General features: G+C 43.3%; 1 protein-coding gene and 1 pseudogene across 1 annotated transcript in view; one reads left to right on the forward strand and one right to left on the reverse strand.

Moving 5' to 3' along the window:
- Positions 1-4077: 4077 nt before the first annotated feature.
- Positions 4078-14385, reverse strand: LOC102864625 (annotated as a pseudogene).
- Positions 14384-16986, forward strand: part of RCOR1 (REST corepressor 1) — a 124356-nt gene continuing 121753 nt past the window's right edge. The window contains exon 1 of the mRNA XM_006879183.1: positions 14384-14435. Coding sequence (XP_006879245.1) covers positions 14384-14435 — 52 coding nt within the window. The remainder of the gene's footprint in view (positions 14436-16986) is intronic.

The following is a 16986-nucleotide window of genomic DNA, read 5'->3' on the forward strand; positions in this document are numbered from 1 at the left end:
GTAAACATATTTCATCCAGTTTTTCTCAGTCTTACCCCCACCCCAATGCCAGCCTCATTCTACAACAGAGGCACCATATAGCATTTGTCCCTTTGTGACTGAGATACCTGCATCTTTCATTTTTAAACGAAAGATTTATTCCAAAGAAATGATTATGTGTGATATATAGTTTTATTTTTCTGAAATGAGCAAATACCACAGTTTTATTAAATTTTAGCCTCAAACATTACTGGAAACCCATACAAAATCCTCTGAGATTTGGACTGTTAGGAATTCTAGAGGTGGTTTCAGGAGGAGGGACCCGTGTAAACCAGCTCTGCTCCATCCCCTGAGAATAGCCTTCCATTTGGTTGTTGGTTGCCACTGTCCTGTGCCGTCCAGTCTGTTCAACATACGGTGACCCTATGTGACAAGAGTAGAACTGCTTGTAGGGTTTTCTTGGCTGTAGGGTTTCCTTGGCTGTGGGGTTTTCTTGGCTGTAGGGTTTTCTTGGCTGTAGTCTTCATGTGACCATGTTGCCGGCTCTCTCTCCCACATAGCCTCTTTGTAGGTTCTAAAAGAAAGCCTTTCATACAGTGACTGAGCCCTTAACTATTGTACCGCTCAGACTCTTTGATAGCTACTAAAAGGGACATTATGCTTGGAAAGCTAGAGTGCCAGTAAAGGAGAAGATGACCTCAAGCGAGATGGGTTGACATGGTGGCTTCAGCAATGGACTCTAGTATGTCAGAGATGATGAGGACGGCACAGGATAAGGCCGGGTTCAGGTCAGCTCTTCCTGGAGTTTACTGGGAGGGAACTCAGCTCAACGGCACCTAACAACAGAACAAGGCTTTTCTAAGCAACATGCCTCTGGAAACTCAGTAAACTTGGATAAAGGACGATAGTTATAGAAAGGCTTCAGGCCTTTTGTTTATAGGGTTGCTGTGAGTCGGACTCGACTCGATGGCAGTCAACAGCATTGACCTGGTGTTAAGAAGCTGCACTGCAGTTCTGAAAGTACACAGTTTGGATCTACCAGCTTCTCTTTGGAAGGAAGATGGGCAGTTTCCCCTTGTGTGGTTTCATGCTGGAAGGTCAGCTGTGGGTTTGCTTCCGCTTGACGGTACACAACAACAGCAAGAAGAAGGCTTTATTAGGGAGCTCTGGTGGCTTCGTGTCAAAGGAGTTAACACTGCTAGTCCAAAGGCAGACGATTCTAATCCACTAGCTCTTCTTTGGAGAAAAATGGACAGTTTCTTCTCATGTGATACATTGTCTCTGCACACCTGCTGGAGGGCCCGCTGTGAGGCAGTTCCGACGATACGCCACCTAACAACAGGGGCTTTATTAGAGAGCCCTAGTGATAGAGTGCATTGCCTGTTGGGCTGCTAGCTGAAAGGTTGATGGTTTGAAACCACCAGCTCCTCTGTGAGAGAAAGATGAGCAGCCAGTCATCTACTGTGAAGATTTACAGTGTTAGAAACCTTGTGGATGGTTGCAGTGAGTCAGCTGTGGCCGTTGGGAGAGCTTTATTGATTTTTTGTTTTTTTTCTTTCTTTTTTACATTATTGCACATGTTCTTCCCCTTGTTCCCTCCCCTTCCCCCAGATTATTGTCATACATATAATGCCTAATCATATAATGTCACCTACTCCCCCCCCCCCATTTCAGACAGTTCTTTCTCTCATTTGTTCTAATGCAGTGTTCTTTATCAGGCCACTCTTTTCCAATTCTCTCCCCAACCCCACCCTGTCGGTCAGTTTCTCCACAACCTCGCCAGCATTTGTTGCTTGCTGTTCTCTTAAATGTTGCTATTCTGATTGGGGTGAGATAATATCTCATAGTTGTTTTGTCTTATATTCTTCTTGATTCATCCACCTCATCTAGTAGGCTTCCACCTGCAGTTAAGACCACAAGTTTTTCTACAGGATAGCACAAGGCAAAGTTTATGTGCTAATAAGGAAGATAGAAGGAGGAAAAAGGAAAGTGAAGCAAAACAAAGTAGTTTGGTACCGAGCTGGCCGCAGCGTCACAAGAAAGGACTGGTTGCTTGGTCACCCTGGACTCCCCGGAGATGGCACCTCTCGGAACACTCCAGAGAACAGGTGCGTGGGGAGGATGGCTCTGAAAGGTATTCCTTGCTCCTGTCTCTGGTCAGCGTTACTTCACAGGCTCTTAGCAATTCTACACTTTAGCTTTGTGTTACCTGATCTCTCTGGGCTACTGTTAAGAGAAGTGGCAGCTGAACTTGAGCACTGGAGTGGCTCTGGTTCCATGAAGGCCACCAAGCCTCTCCCCTAGCACTTGTGAGAGGTAGATGGCTGGTGGTGTTAGATGAGACACTGGGGTGAGCTGTGACCTTATGATCCTGGAAAGCTTGTAAGCCTTGCTAAGACTGCTAGGACTGATCTAGCTTGGAAGTGGAGCAAGAGCCTGAGGCCAGAGAGGCAGGCTGGCCTGGGAGGTCTGGGAGGGAGGGTGTGTGAACTGCATCTGTTCTGTTCTTTGCAGTCCAGCATTTTGCCTATTCTGCACTTTTATACTTTTATCTGTGTAACTGAAAGTGCCTAGAGATACCATGCTAGCAACTCTGAGTTGACAGTCTTCACCAACCACACATAGGTCCACTGGGGGAATCTCTGTTCTGGTTACTTGTTCTTTTAGGCACTAGTTTAATGATCTCATTTTAAACCTGCAATTCTTTTTTCCTAACTCTCCCTTTCCTTCACTTGGGGAAATAATTGAAGCAATTTGAAGACAACTTGCCCGGGCTCCCACTGCCATATGTGCCACCTTCCCACATCTCTGTGCCTGATACTCTGCGTACACTTGGCCGTCCCTCCCACCCACTCAACAACGTCACGCCACTAAGTCATCCTTTATTAGCTTCATCACATTTGCCTTTTCCGGTGTATTTTTTTTGTCCACATACAAAGTCTGTTCTTTTTCCCTTGTTTTACACACACACACACACACGAATTTAGTGCCTTCTATACTTTCATGGTTTCTTCTTTCTTGAGCACTTTCTGTTCAGACTTTCCCCCTCGTTGTTTCATTGTTTGCTCCTTCAGGTCATCAGTGACCTTAATGCTGCTAAGTCCAGTGGTTAGTGTGAAGCCTTCACCAGTTCATTACTCTCTTCTTTGAAATTGACATTTAGAATAGAGTATCAACACACTTCTCACGAAACATTTGCCTTCAGCTCCCACTACTCTTCGTCCACTCAGTGCCCGTGGCCTCCTTGCTGCTTCTTGACCTTGCTGGGGGTGTTTCTGCCTCAGGGCCTCAGCACTCATTGTTGTATGACTTGTGGGGCTTTCACCATCTTCTGTATCGATGTGCTCACAGCCTTATTTTCTTCCTCTTCTGTGTCACAATGGAGGCAAGTTCCCAGTGAAACGTTCATTGCTCATCTATATAAAATTTCAATTGTATGCTTGTGCCTTGATTTAGTTTTTCTCTTGTGAATCCTTATCATCTAATATACTTCCTTATTTGTTTTGGTTGTCTGATTTCTTTAACAAGAAACTCTGAGGTGAGGGTTTTCTCTTATTGCTTAGTACACTTCCAGCTTCCAGAGTAATGTCTGATACAGATTTGCCTCTCAAAAACTACTTTAAACAAACAAACCAACCAAAAAGCATGAACAGAGACTTTCTTCAGGAAGTTCACAAAATATAGGTTTCTGGTCTGAAATTTTCAGCAATGAATACCTTTATTGGCTTACAAATGCCTTTTATAGTCTAAGCATGGAGGAGCTGATGCAATTCTGAAGGCACCTTGCCAGTCTTCTCACCTTCTTTTTAATATGTGTGTGTTATGTGTAAGAGTAAGAACCAGTAGTGCTGCACTAAAGAGCTTTGTGAACAAGATCTTGTTTAGTCCTCATAACAATCCTGTGATACAAGTGGTATCATCCTTTGTACAGACAATGAAACAGCTTCAGAGAGCTTAAACAGCTTTCCCTGAGGTCTCAAACGGTACGTGGCCAAACCCAGCTTGGAATGCTTAATCTAAATCTCTGTGTGTGGGTTGGTGTTGTGTGTGTGTGTGTGTGTGTGTGTGTGTTGAATGGGGTGTGCCAGTCAGGTCTGTTTATTGATGGGAAATGGGGGTACTGGGACCAGGCTTCCAGGGTCTGGCCAAGAAGTGGTGGGTGCCGGTAGGATGGACACACGGGCTGTGGTTGGGTGAGGCCAGCTGGGAGTGGACTGTACCACCAGCCAGGCAGTCATCCTCCTTGGTCTGGTACTCCTTGATGAATGGGTAAGACTTGTGGGACTCCTTCAGCTGTGACAGGTAGCAGTTGGTCACCTCAGGGGGCTTGCGCAGGTGCTGTGACAGGACAGTGAGGTTGATCAGTGTCTCTGGGTGGCCACTGTCCTTGTCGAGTGCCTCCTGCAGCAGCACCTCGGCGTCCTCCCAGTGGCCCTGAGCCATGCGCCTTGGCTGGGGAGCAGCAGAAGCACAGTGGGCGAGCACTTGTCGGCCAGCTCCTGGAGGCATAGTATGCGTCCTGCAGCTTGTCACCGCCCACAGCCACACTGACCCGGGCAGTGGCCAGATGGGTGAGGGAGGCAATCCTCTTCCTGTTCCTGCATCTTCTTCAGCTCTTTCCAAGCAAGGTCCAGGTGGGCCAGCTTTAGCAAGTACTACACTTCCGAGCACTTGAGGCTTTCACCCTGGTGCAGGGCCTGCAGCATGGTGTCTGGGTTCCCATCATGCAGGTAGATGGAGACAGCCATCAACAGGAAGGTGGTGTCAGTCACGTCCACATTGCAGCCCATCTCCAGGTCTAGGTGCGCCATGACCACATCCCTTTGGCTCTTGCTGGCAAGGTGCTCGGTACGGATATATGCACAGCCTGAAGCTCCGGGACAGAGGAGGGCTTGATTTCATCCAGCACCACATCAGACTTCCTCTGTGCGAGGTGTGCTCGGTACAGGAAGACATCCTGCTCCGTGTTTCTTTGTGGACTCAAAGGCTTCACTCACTGCGTCTTGTTGATGTCCTGCTGGTAGCTGCTGATACAGATGTTCTTCACATTGAATAGCTCGTTCACCTGCACACTGCTGCTGGTGAAGATGGAGGAGCCACGATGCTGTCATCTCAGCACTTGTTTTTCTTAATCTAAATCTTCTTAATGACATAGATTATTTTCTAGATGCCATGTAGGTCATACAGGCGCTGGAGGGTCACAGACAGATTTTTTAACTCCGTTAATGTACAATACTATATTCACTTGTGTAAAAAGAGCAAGAGCTGTTTGGGACAACCATATGTGACCATTACCAATTCCACAAAGGGGAATTATCCCCCTCAACAACACAAAACCAATTCCTGTGAGATCAGACTTGTTCCCCACTCTCCTATACTCTTTCAGCTCATCCCAACACCAGTCGCACTGCTTTATTGGGTCCAAAACCTGTTGTAATATCTCACAGGCTATAGAAATATATTAGGGAAGTAAAAAAGCTTATTAAGTAATTCAGGTTAGTAGCAAATCCAGTCACTCAGTCAGCACAGCTTCCAAAATGTGCTCATAGACACCTCAACCTTGAGCCTTGTGACTTTCAGCCAGTGTTATCAAGCTCTCAGTCCTAAAAATTATGTCCCCACCCCTTGCCCCTACCCAAGTCCTTCAACAAACTTGGGCAAAGGCTCCTAGTTCTGGCTTCGTGTCAGGTAGCAGTCCCAGAATCACCTCCGTCTCTTACTGGGACCTGATCTCTGCTTCGGCCACAGCTGCTGGTATAAGTCTGGCTGGTGCAAGAATCTCTGGCCCTGAAGGATGCACATTATATGCCTGCTTTTTCTTTGCTGGTGGTGAGTCTCTCAAATCTGTCTCTGAGCCTGCTCAATTTAGTGGCGAGACTGGCCAGCCACTCCCCTTGTGGATAGGCTAACACATTATTCATAGATTCCAGCCCGTCCACATGGCAAAGTCAAATTCTGTGGCTAGGAAAGCCATTTGGAACAGTAATCTCTTTATACCACAACTTGTATGTATATGTTTAGGTGGCAAGCTTGTCGTACTCAGTACAAAGAAACTGCTTGACTTTTGGAACCCAGTCTAAATCATTGAAAAAAAGAATATTTATAATTAACAGACTTGGACCAGGAGGCAGTTGTCAGAACAGAGCAAGGAATCACTGCATGGTTCAAAATTGGGAAGGGTGTATGCCAGGGATATGTCTTATCTCCATACGTTTTTAGTCTTTATGCAGAACAAATTATCCAGGAGACCGGGCTCTATGAAGAGAAATGTGGCATCAGGATTGGAGGAAGACTCATCAGCAGTCTGCATTATGAAGATGACACAACCTTCCTTGCTGAAACTGAGGAAGATCCTGAAGCATTTGTTATAGAAGGTCAAGGACAGCAGCCTTCAATATGGATTGAAGTTCAGCATCAAGAAAATAAAGATTCTCACTCCTGGGCCAATTGGCAGCATCATGATAGATGGTGAAGAGTTTGAGATTGTTAACAGCTTTACTTTGCTTGGCTTCACAATCAACACTTTTGGTACCAGCAACCAGGAAATTAAAAGACTAATTATATTAGGAAAGTCTGCTGTCAGAGACCTCCCCAAAGTACTGAAGAGCAATGATGCCAGTCTGGAGACTAAGATGTGCCTGATCCAGGCCATAGTCTTTGCAGTTACTTGCTATGCATCAGAAAGCTGGGCAATTACTAGGTATGATAGAAGGAGAATTGATGCCTTTGAGCTGTGGTTTTGCAGAAGAATATTAAATATACCACAGACTGCTAGGAGAACAAACAAATTCATTCCAGAGAGGGTGAGACCAGGCTGTGTTTTGGAAACAAGGATTCTGTAGCTTTGTCTGACATATACTTTGGACATGTTGCAAGGAAGGACCAGTCATTGGTGAGGAACATCATGCTTGTGACGGGGGAGAGACAGTGCAAGAGAGGGAGACAAAACCTTGATGAGATGGATTGGTTTCAGTGACTGGGGTAATGGGAGTAGGTGTGTCAGAGACAGTAAGATTGGCACAGGATAGAACAGGGTTTAGGGCTGGTGTACATAGGGTTGCTGTGAGTTGCAGGCGACTCGATGGCACATAACAACAACAGTAAACACCAAGCCGTTTTCCACCTTAGCCTTTCCAGATCTTGCCCAGACCCTCCTGTTAGGTTCCTTTTCAGAAAATTGAGAGGCTGATGGTGACTGCTGTCAAGAGAGATGTTGCCCTTTCTGGCTCAAGTTCCAAGCCAACTCCACCCATCTCTAAGTATTACTCACAGGAGTCCCTTCTCCCTCGGAGAAGTGTAACTTACCGCCCTACGATTGAACAGCTTAACATGAATGCTAGTAGTTTATGATTCTTGCTACACTGGGCAGTTGCGCCGCTGGTTACTTCGAGTGTCTCATGTTGTTTTATCAGAAGGTAGCCAGAGCTGTCAGCTCGTGGTCCCACTATCACACTTGGATGGCTCAGTCTCCTTTCCTCTCTTCTTTCCATGACATTTTTTCCCCAGTGGAAGAGGTCTCCAGAAGACTAGATTTCTTCCACAGTGGATTGTTGTTTTTGTGTGTCATTAAGTTGGAACAAACCCCACAGCAGGTTTTCACAGGAGATTACCCATCTTTCCCCTGTAGAGCAGCCGGTGGATTCAAACCAGGTACTTTTGCTTTGGCAGCACTGTTCCTTACCACTGAGCCACCAGAGCTACCAAAAGCTAGCGCCTCAACGGGGAGAATCTTGGAAGAGAGAAGAAGCTGAAATTGCTAGACGTTTTAAAGTTTAGACCTAAAACTGTCACATCAAATTTGGGCCACATTCCCTTGGCTGACCTGAGTCGTGTGTTTATTGTAAGAGGGCCATGGTTCGCTGGCAGTGGACTAGCTGCCATGCCATCCATTCTATTCCTTAGTAGTGTAAACAGAAGCCTTAATAATGGTGCAGGTCAGCTGAGCTGGCCAGTACTAACCTAATCATATTTCAGGACCCTGGTGCCGTAGTTCTTCTGGTGGAGAGTAGTCTGCTATCCCAAAGGCAGCATCTCTTCAATGTTTTGAATCCACTAGCAGCTCTCGAGTGAGAAAGATGGGCAGTGTCCTCCCATGTGACTTCCAGCCTCTGAAGCCAAATGGAGAATGAGCTGTGAGTCAGTTCTGACTTGGCAGCAATGAGAGAGAGAGGCAAAGTACGGACTGTGTTATGTTGTCATCCCACAAGTTGATGGTTTCAACCCATTAGGTTCTCTGACAGAGAAAAACAGTCCTTTCCTGTAAAAATGTATAGCCGTGGAAATTTGATGGAATATTGCTTTGAGTTGGAACCAACTCATCAGCAATGGATTAGTCTTATCTGTGACCTGGAGAAAAGCAAGAGATGGATGTTTCCTTAGATTGGCTGTGTGTCCAAGGTTGAAAATCAGGCTGTGTGAGTGCAGTTCTCCTGTGTACTCATTTGTATTGAACTGAAAGTTATCTATTTTAACAATGAAGGGAGAAATGGCTTTGAACCCATTTAGATGTAATTTTGTTTGTTGGTCTCCAGGGTGGAGTTGTATTTTTGTTTATTTGTGGGGGTGGAGGTTTCCTGAGAGAGTTTTCAAGGTTGCTTTTGAGCCTGTACAATTATCACCTTGTGTACTAACTTGTAATCAGATGACCTCAAGGCTATCTTCTATCTCTTAAGATTCCCTGTAACATCATAGAAAGTTGTATGTATCCCCGTGGCACTTGGAGAGTTGTAAGGAAAGTCAAGGTTCAGTTCTAATCTCAGGACAGATGGGTTCTGTGAAACCTTATGGGGTAAAGTTTGCTTTATCTTATGTGTTGAAGGAAAGTTAGTTTGCATTCTGCAATGGAAATTGCTCTTAGTAGAAAATAAGTCTTGAGGGATATTATTAAAAGAAAAGATCCTATTTTTCCATACAATTTACTGTTGTTAGTTGCCGTCAAGTTAACTACCACTCATAGCAACTCTCTGAATACATCTGAACCCTCGCCTGTCCAGTACCATCTTAATTGTGTCTGATAGACTCGAGCCCCCTGTTACAGTCACTGTAGCAGTTCTTGTTGAAGTTCTTCCTCTCTTTCTCTGACCCTGCATCTTTCCCAGCATGTATCTTTTTGTAAGGACCGATCTCTCCTGACAACATACCCAAAGTATGACAGAGGAAGTTTCCCCATCCTTACCTCTAAGGTGCATCCTGGTTGTGCTTCCTTGAAGACAGACTTGTTTGTTCTTTTGGCCGTCCATGGGATATTCAGTACTCTTCTCTAACACAACTCAAGAATATAGATTTCTTCCTTTGTCTTCCTTATTCATTGTCCAAGTTTCAGATACATAGGAGGCAGTTGAAAAAATTGTAATTTGGATCCGGTGCACTTAAGTCTTTAAACTGACGTCCTTGTTCTTTACCGCTTTGGAGAGGTTCTTGACAGCCAATTTTCCCAGTGCAGCATGTCTCTTGATTGCTTATTGCTTGTCTGCATTACCGTGGAGAACACTGGGTTCTGTTTTGTTTTGTTATAGTTTGTAGTATAGGCAATATTCTTTGCCAACGCTACAACAATTCAAAGATTTCAGTTCTTTTTTTCTTCAGTCTCCCGTATTCATTGTTTAACTTTCATGCGGATATGAAGCAATTGAAAATAGTGAAGAAGACTTATTAGTAAATTGTTAGTGACTGCCACAGTGGATGCAGGCACAGCAGGGATTGTCAGGATAAGGCATTCTGTTTTACAGAGGGTCTGTTGGTTAATCTGGGTGACCAGTGAATTATCTTTGCTTTTGTCCGACAGACTCATATACTGAGATAAGTGGAAGAAATTAGGCATTTGTTACTTTGAAGGTGAGACAGTGCCAACTTCTAAAATTATTAAGTAATTCATTGAGGGAGCTCTGTTGGCTTAGTGGTAAGTTTACTGCCAACCCGAAGGAATAGGATTCAAATCCCCAAGCTGATCTGAGGGAGAAAAGATGCACTGCCTCTTCCTGTGTGATTGACTGCCTCTGAAAACTCTTTGAAGGGTGAGTATGGATCGGTTCTAAGTCAGTGATTTAGACACAGCAGTGTATTACACAACAGTGATACCCGTATTGTAGGGAGAGGATTAACATTATATAGAGTTGGCATTTGATGGGTCTGGTTGACTCTTAAAATTCTGTGAGAGATTTGGTTTAAGTTTTCATTTAATTTTAATTTTTTGTTAAGAACAATGCTCTTTCTACTTTTCCTTTCATTAAATGCATGTATCCAGCCATCCTGGTAAAACTGTTCTATTTGCTTATACTGCTTGCACTTCTTTGTTGTTCTTTGAGGCACCCCCAGACTCATGGGTGTGCCAACCAGTTCTTCATCATCCCCGTGATCTGTTACAGATAGCATCTGCTACAGAGTGGACACTTGTGATCTGTAGGATCCCTTGTTTGCTTTCAGTGTCTGTGAACTTGGGGTTTCTTGGAGATCTCCAGATGTCAATCTGCCCTTGTGTCTAGGAGGTTTGTAGTACAGGAACTCAGGATCAAAGGACTCATTCTGCTCCTCCTCTGCTCACTTCCCTCTCCTTCGAGCTTTTGTAAGCTAAATGGTGATGGGGCTCAGGCTCATACTCCAGGGTGACTAACTCCCTTTATAAAAGATCAGGTCTGATCGGATTAGGCTGGTTTAGAATTTATCTACTTGAGCCCATTGCTACAGTCACTGTGTCAATCCACAATGGGAAGAGAGGGGCAAAACTCAATCCATGACGTCCTCTGAGCAAAAACTCTTTTCCCTCTTCCTCCCACCTCTGTTGTTGTTAGGTGCTGTTGAGTTGAGTACAACTAACTCATAGTTACCCTGTGAGCAACAGATCTGAACCTTGTACTGTCCTTTGTCATTCTTGTCATCTCCGACACACTTGAGCCTATTGCTGCAATCACTGTGTCACTCCATCCCATTGAAAGTCTTCCTCTCTTCAATTGACCTTTCCAAGCATGATGTCACTTTACAAGGAATAGCTGATCTTAGACATGCCCCAAGTATATGAGATAAAGCTTCACAATCCTTGTGTCCAAGGAGCACTCTGGCTGCACTTTTCCCAAGACATATCTGTTCTTTTGGCAATCCATGGGATATTTCATCCTCTTCTTCCACACCACAACTCAAAGGGATCAGATGGTCTTCTGCCATTTTTATCCACTAACCAGCTTTATTTATATGTATATGTATGTATGTATATGTATATTATTTATATTTATAAAGTGATTGAGCAGACCATGGCCTGAATCAGGCAAACCATAGTCTTCAAATTGACATACTTTCTTCTTAGTAATTTGGAGAGGTCTTTGACAGTGTACTTACCCAATACAATATGTCTCTTTATCTTCTGACTGCTAGTACCAAGGATGTTGATTGTAGATCCATGTAAGATGAAATTATTGACAAATTCAATCTTTTCTCCATCTGTCATCATGTTGCTTATCAGTCCAGTGGTGAGGATATTTGTTTCTTGATGCTGAGCTTCAATCCATATTGAAGGCTGTAGTCCTTGACCAAGCAGCAAGTGCTTCAGGTCCTCCTCAGTTTCAGCAAGCAGGGTTGTGTCATCTGCATAACACAGGTTGTTGGTAAATCTTCCTCCAATCCTGATGCCACATTCCTTTTCCCAGCATCCCGGATGATCTGTTTTGCATATAGATTAAAAAGGTATGGAGACAGAATATATTCCTGGTGGACACCCTTCCTGATTTTGAACCATGCAGTGTCTCCTTGCTCTGTTCTGAGGACTGCCTCTTGGTTCAAGTATAGGTTTCACATAAGCACAATCAAATGTTCTGGGATTCCCATTCTTCTTAGATTCAGCCACAGCTTGTTGTGATCCACACAGTCAAAAGCCTTTGCATAGTTAACGAAGCACTCTTATACTCTGCTTTCTACCAAGATCCATCTAACATTAGCTATAATATCCCTGGTATCATGGCCTCTTCTAAACCCAGCCTGCACATCTGGCAGTTCTCTGTTGATGTGTTGCTTCAGTCATTTTTGTATCATTTTCAGCAGAATCTTGCTTGCATTTGATATTAATGATATTGTTCGATAATTTCCGCACTCTCTCAGGTCAACTTTCTTTGAGATGGAACAAATATAGATCTCTTTCAGTCAGTCGGTCAGATGGCTGTCCTCCAGATTTCTTGGCACAACTTAGAGCTGCCCTGGATGTGCTCATTGTTTGTTGAAATATGTCAGTTGGTATGCCGTCAACTCCTGAGGCTTTATTTTTTGTCAGTTGTTTCAGAGCAGCTTGAACTTCCTCCTTCATCACTGCAGGCTCTTGCTCATATGTTGTTTCAGGAAATTATTCCGTGTCAGCCAATTCCTTCTGGTACAATGACTCTGTATACTCCTTCCATCTTCTTTTAATGCTTCTTGGATCATTTAACATTCTGCCCAAAGTGTCCTTAAGTATTGCCACTCATGGCTTGGATATGTTTTTCAATTCCTTCAGTTAAGAAATGCTGAATGAGTTCGGCCGTTTTGATTTTCTGACTCCAGCTCTTTGCATATTTCATTATAGCATCTTGCTTTGTCATCCTGAGCTGCCCTTTGAAATTTTCTGTTGAGCTCTTTAATTTCTTGACTTCTTTCTTTAGCTTTGGCTTCTCAGCACTTTAATACAATATTCAGAGTCTCATCTGACATCCTTCTTGGTCTTTTCTTCCTCTTCAGCCTCTATAATGATCTTTTTTATTCTTCATGGACGATTTTCTTGGTATCCTCCCAGTGATCATTTGGTCTACGCTCATTGCTGTTCAAGGCCTCAAACCTGTTCCTGAGATGGTTTTGAAATTCGAGTGGGACTTAAGGTCAAATTTTGATTTTCTTTTCTTGAACTTCATCTTGAACTTGCACATGAATAGTTGTTCCACAGTTTTTCCATGAGTGGTCTGTTCCACAGTCAGCACTCAGCCTGGTTTTCACAGCTGATATTGAGCTTTTCCAGTGATTCTTTCCACAGTTGTAATCGATCTGATTCCTATGCATACCATCAGGTGAAATCCATGTGTATAGCTTGCATTTGTGTTTCTTTTAAAAGGTACTTGCAGTGAATAAATCATTGAATGTGCAGAATTTTATCATTCTATCTATCTATCGAGCTACTGATCCTTCTTCCCTGTTCTCAACTTTTGCATTCCAGTCACTCATAATTATCAGTGCATCTTGATTGTATATTCAGTTGATTTCTGACTGCAAAAGTTGGTAGAAATCTTCTATTTCCTCTCTTTGGCTCTATGTTATATTTGAATGATAGTGATAGTCACTGGACTTCCTTGTATGCATATGGTTATAATCCTGTCACCACACTGTATATCATGATAGATCTAGAAATGGTGTTTTTAATTATGAAAACAACCCCATTTTTTTCTCACCTTTTCATCCCCTGCATAGTAGACCATATGATCATCTGATTCAAAGTGTCCCATGCCAAGCCATCTCACTTCGCCAGTGCCTGTTGTTGTTGTTGTTATGTGCCGTCGAGTCATTTGCGACTCATAGCGACCCTATGTACAACAGCCCTAAACCCTGCTCTATCCTGTGCCAATCGCATTGCCTCTGACACACCCATCCCAATTACCCCAGTCACTGAATCAATCTACCTCATAGAGGTTCTTCCCCTCCTGCGCTGTCCCTTTACCATCCCAAGCATGATGTCCCTCTCCAAGGACCTGTCTCTCCTTACAACATGTCCAGTGTCAGACGGAGTCCCAGAATCCTTGCCTCCAAGGAGTAGCCTGTGCCTAGTATGTCAATATTTATGCATTCCATTTCTTTCTTAACAATGTCCAGTTTTCCTACATTTATGCTTCTCACATTCCACTTTCCAGTCACTAGTGTCTGCGTACAGCTGTTCCTCCATTGTGTTTCCATATCTGAGATCTCAGCATCAGTTGCCATGTCTTCTAGTCTAAGTGTGCCCTTTTGTACATGAGTACTTACTGAAATTTTGCAGCGACACTTGTTCTTTTTGGTAGAGTGACTCTGTATTCCTTTCATCTCCCCCCCCCCCCCTTCCTGTTTCTAAAGGTTTTACTGGTAAATGTGCTTTAGAAAAGGATCCTCAGTCATCCCATTTCCAAGTTGGGAATGAAGAGCTGTGTACAGGAGCACATCAAGCAGTGTCAGACTGGGAGGACACTGTCATTTTGTCCACCTTAGTCATAGATCCAGTTATGGCCACAAGGCTTGTCAGCCAGTTGTTCTGCCTTAAACCACACACTGATTTCTTTTTTGACACTTTTTACCAAATTACTGCTGTGATTTGATGATGTTTCTTCCAACTTGAATATACTAGTCCCCAGGAATAGTGCTCGGAATCTACTGGCTTGTCTCTCCAAGCATCACTTGCCTGGTCTTCAGTACGTTCAGCTGATCCCAGACCATGGCCACAGTTGGTCCCCAGTTCATATACTTCACCAGCCACAGGAAGAATGGTCAGTGTGGTGCTTCCTGGCCACAAGGCGGAATCCCTTGTGCTCAAAGTGCTTGCTGATGTTGCCCGCCTAGCCACACTCCTTACTGTCCAGCTTGATAGTGATGGAGTTGCTCTCAGAGATGGTCATGGTGCAGGATGCTGGTGGAGGAGCAGCTGTTAGGCATGTTGGGTGCTCTGAGTGCAGAAGAGACCAAGAGCCTTCCACCTTCTTTTAATGCTTCCTGGATCATTGCTTGGTTTTCTGCATAAAATCTTTCAGTATTGCAACTTGAGACTTGAATTTGTTTTCACTTGTTTGAACTGCAGAAATGCTGAGCAAGTTCTTCCCTTTCTCCCTCAACTCCAGCTTTGCACATTTCCCTGTAATACTTTGTCTTTTGGAGCTGCCCTTCGAATCTTCTGTTCATCTCTTACTTTGTCATTTCTTTCTTTTGTATCCTAAAATGGACCAAACATGCAGTCAAGATCCGCTAGTAATTATTGATACCTGGAATGTCCAAGTTGAAAACAGTGAGGAAGTGATGAAGTCTGAAAGTGTGGTCTTGGTGACAGAAATGAGTCTGGACATCAGATAATTGAATTTTGTATTTTAAATGATTTATTCATCACAAATCAAACAGCAGTTTTAACGGGAACCTCATCCAGTGAATTGCACAGGAAATAAATTGACTACATCTATCTGTGGGGCAGGGCCAGGCAGGGAGGGAAGAACTCATTGGAGAAGCCAGATACTAACTATACTGACTGTGGAACAGATCATCAATTACACATGTTCAAATTCAAATTGAAGCTAAAGAAAGTTAAAACAAGTCCATAAGAACCAAAATACAACCTTGAGTCAATCCTAACAATTTAAAAATCATCTTTAGTATAGGTTCGAAGACTGGGTGAGTTATGGGATGACATCAAAGATACCATCATCCGTGGAGAGAGCACAAGGTCATTAGGAAGACAGAGGAGGAATAAAAGACCAAAATGGTTGTGGGAACATTGCACAAGAGCATTGAGAAGCCCACGGCTAGTAACCATTAATATCTTTTGTTCCTACTCTGCATCTTTTGGGGGAGACCTGGTGGCATAGGGAGCGCCCTGTTAACACAAAGGCAGCGCCTCCTGGAGATTTGGAATCCACCAGGCGCAGTGGGAGGAAGATGGACAGTCTCCTTCCATGTGATTTACAGCCTCTGGAAACTCCCTGGAGGGCCACTGTCAGTTGGTCCCAACCTGATGGTCATGACGAGTACTCTGACTACTATAACTTTTTAAAGCTTAACTGTACAAAATGAGGTATTACCAGAATCAGTCATTACCCTATTGGTTGTTTTTAGACTCCTTTTATTTATTTATTTATTTATTTATTTTTACTTAAAAGTAATTTTGATCTCTATGCTTTATTTAAAAAATTATCATAATTTGAGTTATTAGATTTTTAAACTTGATTACTGGGTCAAAATGTATAAACATTTTAAAGACTTCATGACTGACAAATTGGTTCCCGGGGCAAATAGCAGGTATTTGCAATAGGACAATGTCTGTCTGATGTATATGCCCCCAGTCAATAGATAAATTTAATAAGCCAAAGATTACTTTGTTTAAATGTGCATTTCTCCGGTTTCTAGAGAGGTTGACTATTTCCTTTCTGGTGATTTTCTTTCTGACCATTCTCTGTTGAACAGGATTTGACGGCTTTCTTATAAATTAGAAACATTAACTCTCAGTCACTCACTCATCTGTTGTAAATATGTACTTTTAGCTTGCTTGCCTGTTAAATATTTAGTCACAGTTTTTGTTTATTCAGATCTGTGGTTTCTTTCATGTGTTCTTCGAAGGTTGAAGTCCTCTGTTGTCCTGTTATTCCTAGTTTTTCAAGCATGTACACTTTAAAAATTCCTGTTTTCTCTTTCTGTGTTTCTATGTGTACACACACACAAGAATAAACAAAGGGCACTTAGTTATCATTTCTTTATAATAATTGTATGTGCAGTGTGTTTGTATGGATATACCTTGACCCTGAGGGTAAACTTTTTATCTCGTTTCTAGCTATTTGTAATAACTACTTATTAAAGATAGTTGTACAGGAATTATCTTTCTATATAAAATCTCTGCTTCCTTATTGATTATGGAAGTGGAATTACTATTTACAGTACCAGTTGATTCTGCTCAGGGCAATCCTTTGTGTATCAAAGTAGAACTGTGCCCCGCAGACTTTGCAGTGACTGGCTTTGCAGAAGCAGTTTGTCATCTCTTCATTCTTTGACAACTCTGGGTGGGTTCAAACTAGCAATCTTTCAGGTTTCAGGTGATAACCACTGCCACCAGCCACTCAGGAACTCCAGAAGTGCAGTGATAAAAAAATTGTGAACTGCCAAATTGCCTTCTGCAGATCTTGAGAATGCTCTCACTTGAGGAGAGGCATTACTGTCAAAATACACAGTTGTTGTTGTTGTTGTGTTGTTATATGTTGTCAAGCCAACTAAGACTCAGCGACCCAAGAACAACTCAGAACCTTGCCGTATCCTGAGCACCTCTCCTGTCTCCGATACCCCGTC

The sequence above is a fragment of the Elephantulus edwardii genome, unplaced genomic scaffold (genome assembly GCF_000299155.1).
Source record: "Elephantulus edwardii isolate Elephantulus edwardi_28Jun2011 unplaced genomic scaffold, EleEdw1.0 scaffold00002, whole genome shotgun sequence".
In the NCBI taxonomy this organism is placed as follows: domain Eukaryota; kingdom Metazoa; phylum Chordata; class Mammalia; order Macroscelidea; family Macroscelididae; genus Elephantulus; species Elephantulus edwardii.